This window comes from Onychomys torridus, chromosome 12 (assembly GCF_903995425.1).
Source record: "Onychomys torridus chromosome 12, mOncTor1.1, whole genome shotgun sequence".
In the NCBI taxonomy this organism is placed as follows: Eukaryota; Metazoa; Chordata; class Mammalia; order Rodentia; family Cricetidae; genus Onychomys; species Onychomys torridus.
This window is the reverse complement of record NC_050454.1, coordinates 70,832,433-70,842,998: the sequence shown is the minus strand read 5'-3', so window position 1 is coordinate 70,842,998 and position 10,566 is coordinate 70,832,433. Positions and strand designations below refer to the sequence as shown.

General features: G+C 46.4%; 1 protein-coding gene across 1 annotated transcript; it reads right to left on the bottom strand.

The window, feature by feature from the left end:
• Nucleotides 1-4,396: 4,396 nt before the first annotated feature.
• Nucleotides 4,397-7,069, bottom strand: LOC118593990 (carbonyl reductase [NADPH] 1). The gene is made up of 3 exons (XM_036203692.1): nucleotides 6,636-7,069; nucleotides 6,017-6,124; nucleotides 4,397-5,067 (listed from the first exon to the last, which is right to left on the bottom strand). The coding sequence occupies exons 1-3, from the start codon at nucleotides 6,922-6,924 to the stop codon at nucleotides 4,631-4,633; spliced, it is 834 nt and encodes a 277-aa protein (XP_036059585.1). The 5' UTR covers nucleotides 6,925-7,069; the 3' UTR covers nucleotides 4,397-4,630.
• Between the last annotated feature and the right edge of the window lie 3,497 nt (nucleotides 7,070-10,566).

Sequence of the window (10,566 nt, the reverse complement as noted above, 5' to 3'; positions counted from 1 at the left end):
CTTAATTTCTGGGATGTGCCATTCCCAAAGGCAGTGCGGGTTGATGCATAGACCATGCATGTCCATACACCTGGCATGGTTTCCACACCTAAATGACGACTTCTATTCGATTATTGTCATCCTCACCTGAGAGTTAATGGGATCAAGGCACAGCAAGACATAGTCATCCTGTTTCAGCTCATGTACTAAGTAGGTAAAGCCATGACTTGCTTCACGTTCCTGTTTGTTCTAGGGAATCAAACCCAGGGCCTCAGGCATGCTGGCATGTACTTTATGGCTGAGCTACATCCTAGCCTCTCCCTGTGGCTGGAAATCTTTCAACAGATAAAAAGGTGAAAGAAAAAGAAAAAAAAAAAGTCTAGAATGCATCATTCAGACCGAGGAGCGAGTGTGCTCGGTCAATAAAGTGCTTGTTTACAAGCTTGAGGACTGGAGTCAGCACCCAGGATCCACAGCATGCGCACACACACACTGAGGAGACAGAGATGGCAGATCCCTGGAGCTAGCTGGCCAGCTAGTCTAGCAAGCACTTCATCTTCAAAACAAAATGAAAACTCTATAGTCAACCATAACGGTGACAGCACCTGAGGAATGTCCCCTGAGGCTGTCACAGACATGCCCATGAAAATGCACATACATCACACAAAAGAAGTTACCCCCCCCCCACACACACTGTGTGTGTTTCCTTTAAGCCCCCATTTGTGAATACTCATTGTGTGGCTGTTCGTTGTGAACCAAAAGTTCCTGAAGAGAAGCTGTGTCTGCCATGAACACAACTCCAGGGAGGAGTCTGTGTCTGCAGAGACTGACAGACTGATGGGACTTTCAGTTTTGTGGAGGCACTGGAATTTTGCAGGTTCAGAGGCTAATTACTTTATCTTGGGGTGGTTTTAGCTTCTGGAATGGCCATTCCTTGCCCACCTCTGTATCTGAATTAGCACCTCATGATAACAATAATTAAAAATCCCCCAGAAACTATTAGCTCAGCAGAACACTAGCTTCCACCAATCCAGGAGCTAAGGGTATCATCAGACAGTGTCCTGGGTCTATAGTATAGCTCCTCCATCTCCTTGTATCTGCCTTTGAAAGGTTTTATTATCACTTGGCCTTTGTCCCCTGACTTCTCAAATGTTTAATTCTGTTTTTATGCTGTTTTCCCCATGACCCTGCCAAGCCTTTGACCGAGGAGTTTTATAGCACCTGATGACACAGACACCTTTAATCCCAGCACTTGTGAGGCAGGTGAGTTCAAGGCTGCTGAGGTTGTCATGAAAAGAAGGTAGATACACATAGTTAGTATAACAAAAGTTGTATTTTATTATGCTGAATGTCATCACACAAGGTTCAAACTTTAAATTCCAAAACCTATCTCCTGGGCTGAGCACCTGTTAGACATATTTTAGCTGAAGATCAGGTCCAGTCTCTCACAGTCGGCTCCAGTGGGGTCCGGATCCTGAGGCAGACTCTCCAGCTGCAGGGCAGATGGTGTCTCTCCAGATGTGCAGAGCACAGCGTTGCTTTTGGTCTGTTTATATACTGTCCAATGGGCGTCATGGGGTTCCAGGACTGTGTCTGGTTATCTTGAGTGAGTAATGTCACTGGGTTCTGGTTAGTGGGTACAGCCTTGGTGTAGTGGGTTTCTGACTAAGCTAATTTTACTTCTCTAAAAAGCATTTTTTTTACTATGCTCATTACAGTTTCTTAAATATTTTTGAAATTATATTTTAAATTTCATCTAGTGTATTAAATGATGAAAGAAATACTAGTCTTGGTTTTAATAGTTCCAAATGAAAATATAATGGCTTTTCATTCATCATGCCTTTTTGTTATGACTGTTTGCTTTCAAAAAAAATGTTTGAAAGATTCTTTTCATTGTTTTTACAAATACATATATTCACTACTCAGTATAATTTGATAAAATAAAAGGTCTAGTTTTTAAATTAAACTTTAACTCCATGTGATGGCTATTCTTTGTTGTCAACTTGACTATACCTGGAATCAACTAAAATCCAAAAAAATGGCTAGGCATACCTATGAGAGATTTTTTTGCTTACTTGAATCATTTAAAGTGGGAAGATTCACTTCTAATCCAGATTTTTGTGGTGGGAAGACACACCTTTAATCCAGGTCTTTTGAGGTGGGAAGACACACCTCTAATCTGGGCCACACCTTCTGCCGCTGGAAGCGTCATAAAGAACGTGGGAGAGGGAAAGTCTGTCTTTTGGCTGCTTCCTCCCATACTTGCTAACAAGTTCATCTCTTCACTGGCCTACTTCTTCCAGATTCTGGTGTCTACTGAAGACAAGCTCAGACACTCAGACATCCAAACTCGTGGACTAAACAACTCCTGGATTCTTAGACTGTGTGTACATAGACAGCCATTGGAACACTGTGTGTGTGTGTGTGTGTGTGTGTGTGTGTGTGTGTGTGTGTGTGTGTGTGTGTGAGAGAGAGAGAGAGAGAGAGAGAGAGAGAGAGAGAGAGAGATTAGTTCTATAAATTCTGTTACTCTAGAGAACCCTAATACAATCCATTTACTCTTGCTAGAGATACTCAAAGATTTTTGGTTAATTCTCTTTATCCAAATTATACAAAAGACATCAATGTCTGATAGCAACATTCTTGATGTTTTATACTTTAAACACTGATGCTTCTTGATTAAATTGGTATCTAAAATGTTCTATAGTATGATTACTGGGATTAAAAAACAATCAAATAGTATTTTAGTAAGAAAAAAAGAGAGGCCTGTGAGTTAGAGGCCAGCCTGGTCTACAGAGTGAGTTCCAAGGCAGCCAAGGCTACACAGAGAAACCTTGTCTCAAAAAACAAACAAACAAACAAACAAACAAAAAGACAAAAAAACAAAACAAAAGAAAAGAGAGCCAATATCAGAGTAACTACATTGAAAGTTCCATTGCTAAACTTTTAAAACTAAGTAAAATTCATCAAATACAAATAACTGTAAATACAGGGGGGAACTATGTAGTTGATCTCGTGAATTTTAGTTATTTTAGACATTGGTTTCATCTGTAATTTTCACTTCATTAGGCCAAACTGTGTTCTTGATTATTTAATTATGGTAATCTATGTCACATATAAATGTAATGCTAGGTCCAGAGGGTATAAAAGATAGTAATTCAGATGTGGATCATAGTGGCTAATAGTTCCCATATAACCAGGCGATTCTTCCTTAACCCTTTACCAGTATTCCTCTCTCCTACAGAGTGCCATCTTGCCCACTACTTCAAGCCTCATCTACATCAGATCCTGGGCCTCAGTTCTAGCCATGAGGGGCCTTAGAACATTCTACATGTGGCCTCTGCCTGCACAAAATGTGATGCTTGGTCAGCACGGGAACTGTGAACGAGAAAGTTCCTGAAGAGAAGCTGTGCCTGCTGTGAACAGAACTCCAGGGAGGAGTCTGTGTCTGCAGACTGGCAGACTGATGGGACTTTCAGTTCTGTGGAGACACTGAAATTTTGCAGGTTCAGAGGCTAATTACTTTATCTTGGGATGGTTTTAGCTTCTGCAATGGACTTGCCCCACTATGATCCAGCACCTCACTATGACGACGACGATGATGATGTTAACTCTTAGAAGCTATTAATTCAGCAGAAGACTAGCTTCCGATGATGATGATGATAATAACTCTTAGAAGCTATTAATTCAGCAGACTAGCTTCCACTAATCCAAGAGCTGAGCATGGCATCAGACATCATCCTGGGCTTATAAAACAGCTCCCCCATCTCATTGTACCCATTTCTCTGGTTTGCCTACCAATGTATTTTAAAGTTGCCTTGATTTATGACTTTCTTCATAGAACAAAGAAAGATACAAAACCTTTATGAAACTGCTTTTATATTTGGGGTAATCTAACTCTGTATTCCTAGGACAGGGTCACTCAATAAATGAGGGTATTCTGGCTCCAGAATAAATGATCTATTTCTTTTGAGAGCTGAGAGTTCTGTTTTGAACCGTAGACATGGTCCTTGACTCGGGCTTCTTACTCTGTCCTGCTTGTCACCCAAGGACACACCTGTAAGGGCCACAGATGACTGCAGGCTCCACGGAGCCACCTGTAATCTGTCCTGGCTCTTTAGATGCTCACTGTCTGGGGTGGTACTGAGCCTTCCCTTTGGCTTTAATTAAACTCTTGAGCGGAAGCCAATTTTGCATGGGAAGAGCCTGCAGAGGGCAGGAATGCCGGCTCCCAGTGAGGTGCACTTGCTGCTCCTCTAGAGACCTCGCAACCATCTTTAACTCCAGCTCCAGGGGAGCCTCGTCCCTCTTCTGGTCCCACAAGCACTTTATGTATGTAGTACACTTCCATATACCCAGGCAAGACACTCATGCACATAAAGGAAAACCCCACAAGAATGAACAGAAAACATGTTTAAAGAACCAGTTATTTTTTATTTTTTTTCTTCTCCAGAATTTACTTTTTCTCATCCTACATCATAGAGGGAATCATAAAGAACGTCATGGAATACAAGGCCACACAATGAGTCAACTAGTTAATGAGTGTCAAGTTACTAAACTGTGTTAGTCTTGTTAAAAATGCACCCTGGCCCTCACCAAGACAGGATACAAAGCAGGGATGGGATGCCGTGGGAAGAGGCGAGGGTTGAGTTCACCACTGTTGAACTTTTTTCTCCTGAACAAACTGCCCGTGAGGTCCCTCTGCATCTGGCGGCAAAAGGGCCAAGTACACGGGGGTCTCTGCTCCTTCTTCTGGGCTTTTGGTGGCTTTTGGTCCTGCCATGTCGGTTCTCACCCACCCGGGGCAACAGGCATTGAGGAGGATCTTGTCCCCTCTCCTCTGCTCGCTGAGTTTCCGGGCGTGGATTCTGGACAGGACTGTCACCCCGATCTTGGTCACCCCATAGGCACTGTTCGGCCAGCCTTCTTTATTATGCACTCCTTTTTTTGTGTCTTCCACAAACTTGTTCATGAGCCCCACCAGCTCCTCCTCGGTGATGGTCTCACTTCGAAACTTCTGCTGCAGCTCTGGGCTGCAATTTTTCAGGGCCCTGAGGCTCACCATGCTCGACACGTTCACCACTCTGCCTAAAACACACCACAGATTGCTATGTAGAGAGGCGTATGCAAGAAGGGCATTTTACATCTGGTGAGATTTTACATCAGAAAGTTTCCATCTGAGGAAAGGATGCACAGAGCAGGCCTGAGAAAGCATAAGAAACTGTATTCTTTCCTTCAAGGTTTGGTTGGGTAGAGAAGCCAGGTGGCCATGGAAACAGCTGCCCTTTGATATTCTAGAGATCCAGAGGACGGGAAGGGAGAGAAAGGAGGACATCAGTTTAGAGTGAGCTATACTTACTGAACTCAAAACTAGAACCTCACATTCCTAAAGCGGTTCACTTGTCATTGCTGGTATGTATTTAATGAGCAGTGGCTCCCAGGCTATCCAGATGACCTGGGTATTAGTAGTTCATGATAAAAGGAATGTGATAGTTTGTTTTGCAGAACATGGAACAGGTCGATGGAGCGCTAACAGCCTGGAGGAAAGACTGGTGAGATTCTAGAGTCCTGTGAACCATGCCAAAGGCTTGGGCCCTTTCCTGACGGACCTTTGGGAGGGGAGGAGCTGGGTAGACAGGGTGTAGAAACCCAGGAAAGGAGCATGCTCAAGAAAGGAGGCTTCCTGGGTGGGTTGGCAGCAGCGCGGCTTGACAGCTGAGACCTGCTGTGGAGGTGAGCTGAGGGAGGCACTCGGGGCATAATCTGAGGTTTGTGGGGGCAGGGCATTGTGACCTGCAGGGGGCCAGCTGGTGTGCAGAATGTTTGAAAGAGGAATGGAATCCTAAAAGCCCCTCAAATGTGAGGATGTGGAAGCGGAGCGGACATTTAAAGAGGAATCGGACATACAAAGAGAGACTCTGTGGCCACAGAAGAATTGAGACCAAAAGCTGAGCCACACCTCCTGTGGCAGAGAGGCAAGAGCCAGTCCTGGCACAGAGCGAGAGAAGCAGGCCTGGAGACCTCCCACCAGACTCACCTTGGGGTTTTACGAGAGGCAGGAGCTCAGTGCAGACATCTCGGGTACCAAAAAAGTTCGTTTTCATGGTCACTTCTGCTTGAACGTGGAAGGGGGTTGGGTCAGCAACTTTCGGGGGAGAAAGAGAATGGAATTAACTGGATGAAGCTGTACAGAACCTGGCCCGGAGCCTTAGAAATCCACTTCCAAATGTTTAGTCAGAGCCCACTGTCAATCTGAGAATGCTCTATTGTTTGTGAAAGACCGCAGCACCCTGGGGGAGGCTGGGGGAGGGCTGTGTATCAGGATCTTAATGTAACACCTCTTCCCACGCTCTCTTTCCTCTTTTTATTTCACTATCAGAAGAGAGTTCCACTCAAGTATCCCCAAGCCCAATTACTCAACAACTGGACGAGGGAAACCTGGGAACGATGGCGTCTAGTCCTAGTTAGGTAAACACAAGGACCACGGAGCCTGTTTTGCCCGCAGCCCCCACCCTGCCCTGTTTCTCCCAGGGGACCTGTTCTACACTCCCACGCCAGAGCGCCCCTGCCCGAGCGGAGCATCCTAGAGAGGCAGAGCCCACCCTGGCACCAGGCTCTGGGGAAGCTGCCTCCTCTCTTCGCACCCCATGGCTTACCCTTGAAGGCGATGCCCGCGTTGTTGACCAGCACGTCCAGGCCCCCGTACTCCTTGCGCAGAAAGTCGCGCAGGGCGCGGATGCTCTGCAGGTCATCGATGTCCAGTTGGTGGAAGCGCGGGCTCAGGCCCTCCGCCTGCAGCTGCTGCACCGCCGCCTTGCCCCGCGCCTCGTCCCGCGCCGTGAGCACCACGTCCCCCGAGAACTTCCGACAGAGGTCACGCGTGATGGCGAAGCCGATGCCCTTGTTACCCCCGGTCACCAGCGCCACGCGGCTGCAGGACGACATGGCTGCGTGGGCGTAGCGAGGCGGTCGGAGTGCCGCGAACCTGGGGCAAAAGGCAGCGGGAGGTAGCTGCTGGACAGCCTCTCGGACACAAGAGTATTTCTAGGGGCCTTTGATAGGCCCACTGCGCAGGCCCACTTCAGGCCCCGCCCCCAGGAGGGCGTGGCGTGGCGGGAGACTGGCGGTTGTTCTTGGATGAGCTATACGTTTTGTCTTATTGGTTGTGTATTTACGGGGTGGTGGCTCACCTTCGCAGTATCGGGTTAAATTTTATTAGAAAAGTTTACAATGAAAGGAACGTGCCAGGTCCTTTGCTAGCCCAGAGCATGCTGGTGTTGTTGGGGAGTTAAAAAACAGCCAGAAAAAGACGACGGGGTCAACTCTTGGGCAGCTCAGGCTTTTTCCATAAGGCGTTTTGGAAGCCAGCCCCCAGGCTACAGGAGAAGGTCAGAGAGATGCTGCTGCAGCTGTCCACCTGGCAGTCAGGCATTTGGCTTGCCCATGCGACTGAATCTTGTATGAATTTTGCACTGTATTCCACAACTTGCAAATTGGACCTCTGTAGACAGTCTCAATGGTGTCTAGAAAAATAACGCACTGCCCCTTAAGTCGTAGGAGCTAGAGTTGTAGGATGAACTGGTAGACGATGATGAAGAATGGAAAGTTGTGTTGAATTTCCCACTTAGAATACTGAAGCAAAGCTGTTGGTTAATCCTTGGGCAGGAAACATTCCTTACTAACCGCATGGGTATCCTTTACATACCTTTAAGCGCTTTCCCTTACCTGGATGTGAGGACTGAGGTACACAGAAGCGAGGGCCATCAGGGAAGGTTGCTCTTCTGCGCTCAAAATAGCACCACGACGCACCCCTTATATTCCCCCTTTTAAGATGACAGGATGCTCTGCTCGTAATGTTTACAGTTGGTTTGTTGAGGGGAACAAATCCTCACTGTTTGCTAACACCCTGGAAATAAGGAAATAGGGATCTCAAGGTCAAGTTTCATTTCCTAACTGTTCAGTAGGTTGCTAGTAGCCACAAGTGACCATTTAAATTAAAGTGAGACATTTGAGTTGCACTGATCACAGTATGTGTGAGGGTGGTTGTATTGGGAAAACAGTGAAATACAGGAAGCAGATATGAGGCATATCCATGACAAAAGATTCTGTTGTAAATCGCCATTTCAAGGCAGGCTTCTAGTCGGTCACTTCTCGAGCATTAATAATCAGAAAAAGGATTGGCAAGGATGGGTTGACTCAGCAGGTGAGGGCAGGTGCCTGGAAAAACCCAGCAACCTGAGTTCAATCCTTGGGACCCATGGAAAGGTGGAAGGAAGGAACTGACTCCACAAAGTTGTTTTGACTCCTCTGTGTATTTGTAGTGGTGTTTGGGCAGGCATGCACACATTTGTGCACACACTTGTGCATACACACATGCACACACACAATTATGCCTGTGCATAATAACTTTAAAAATCAGGAAGGATGCATGTTTTTCTCCAACTGAAAATACTGTGTGTGTGTGTGTGTGTGTGTGTGTGTGTGTGTGGGTGTGTGTTCTGCTTATGTGTATGTCTGGTCACTGTGTGTCACATCTGGGGCCATTGGAGGCCAGAAGAGGGCACCAGGCATCAGATCCCATGGACTGGAGTTGCCCAAGGTTGTTAGCCACCATGTAGGTGCTGGACATCAGAGTAACCAGGGCTCTTAACCATTGAGCCATCTCACCAGCACCTATCCCTTGAAGTTGTTTGTAGATACTTGGAGAATCTTATGGAAGTGTAAGATATAATGCAGGGATTATATGTATTTACAAAACTATAGTGAACTATCACATGTCGACAATAAGACAATCTCCCTTCCTATTCAGACTTCTCATTTGTATTTGCAGTTAAGTCCCTTTATTCTAAATAATGACATTGGAATTTTAGGTTTGTATCTGTCACACTCAAGGCATTAAATATCCCTTCAGCATCAGGACCCCTTTTGTTACTGTTTCTTGGGGAAACACCCCTCCACTGCTCCTCGGTGCTCGGCAGTATTACACAGTTGAAGTCACACCAAGCTTGGTCTTTGGCAACTGTTTTCTCACTCGGGACAAGTTTTTATCCCAGGGAATATTTGCTCTGCAATTTCCATACCACTGGATACTTTCTTCTCTGTTGGAGTGAGCTGGTGTTAGAAGGATGTGCATTGAATTAGTTCAGTACAAAAGCCACTCAGTGATAGTTCTTGGCACATAAGGAACCTTGAAGGGGCTGAGAGTTCGGCTGTTTTAAACAAAGCTGCAGGAGAGCATCATCGGTGATTTAGGATCACTGAAGGCACTCTCAGCTCCCTTTCCTACTTGGCACTTCTGGGAACCATGCTAGGGTCTTCCTGTCATTCTAGGCTAATTATTAGGGCCTTTCATTAGAAACTGTCTCAATTTATTGAAGACATTTCAGGTCAGACCAACACCATTCAAGATGAACTTGACTCTGGCCACCATGGTGGGGGTTGGAACTCCTTGCTGCTTCCCACAGAGGGATCTACACCCTCTTCCAGGAACAATGCTGTTTTTACACCAACAAATCAAAGATGGTTCAGCAGCTCAAGGACCAGGTACTAACAACCCAACCATCTCATCTCTGGATGGGCTCCTGGTCCCTGCCATCCTGCTCCTCCAATTATCCCCCCCCCCTCACATTTTTGCCTTGTCTTTTAAACTTTTTTTTTTTTAAACAGAAATTTCTCTTGGAACATTTCACCGACATCACTTAGTCCATCACACAAATCAAAGAAAGTAAAAACAGTACTTCTTTTAGAATTATCCCAGACTGAAAAACCTGTAAAACGATCCCCCCTGTCAACAGGAAGTAGCCAGACAGAAGTCTTCCCCCATTCCTTTATCTATAAAAAGGTTCTGAACCCGCTCCCCCCCCCAAAAAAAAAGCCAAGTCCTTGAAATTGAACAGTTATTCGGAATCGCACACCAAAAAGCAGCTGATACCTCCTACTCCAGTCACCCAGCTGTTGCAAAAAGGGACAACAGATCCTGTAGTGTCAAACTGGTTAAGATCCTCATTCTGTCCTTAGCAAGCTCCTTCCACATCCTTAGCTACAAAACCCCAGCCTAAAGCATGGGATGTGCCTTCTCGTGATCTCTGGTCTTTGGTTGAGTCCTGTGCCTGATCATGGCGCGCATGGCCGGAACTAGAAACACTCCTCTGGCACTGAATAAAGCTTGCTCCTCGCTGCTTGAGGACGTCTAAATTCTCATCTTTTATTTCTCCCTACAAGCTTAATTCTTACTTTTCCTTATACTTCGACCCTAACAACTCCAGTAAGTCTTGGGACAGGACAAATGCATACATAGGAGTGGATGAGGGAAGAGGCAGGAACAGGCTGTCTGGGAAAATGGTATGCCCGGGTCCTGGCCGATGGAGAGCAGGGCAAGGTGGGAGCCAGGTAAGCCAGCCTGGTGGAGGGGGCAGGAGGCCTGAGGAAGAAAGGACAAGGTGAGGAAAGGCTCTGCGTTGGCTCTTTCGAGTGCGGGTTGGCAGCCACGGGTGTGCACGCGTGTTGAGTGTGTGTGTGTTGGAGGGGGGGGGGCGGCGCTGGGGAACTGCGCGTGCGCACAGCGAGGCGCAGGCTCAGCACGCAGCC

Bases quoted from the DNA above. Each gene is read 5' to 3' on its own strand.
- LOC118593990 (XM_036203692.1), bottom strand. From the start codon at position 6,924: ATGTCGTCCTGCAGCCGCGTGGCGCTGGTGACCGGGGGTAACAAGGGC. The intron at 6,125-6,635 runs GTAAGCCATGGG...CTCCCCCGAAAG, and splicing joins CGCGGGCATCGCCTTCAAGG to TTGCTGACCCAACCCCCTTC. The intron at 5,068-6,016 runs GTGAGTCTGGTG...GGTGTGTTTTAG, and splicing joins GCCTCTCGTAAAACCCCAAG to GCAGAGTGGTGAACGTGTCG.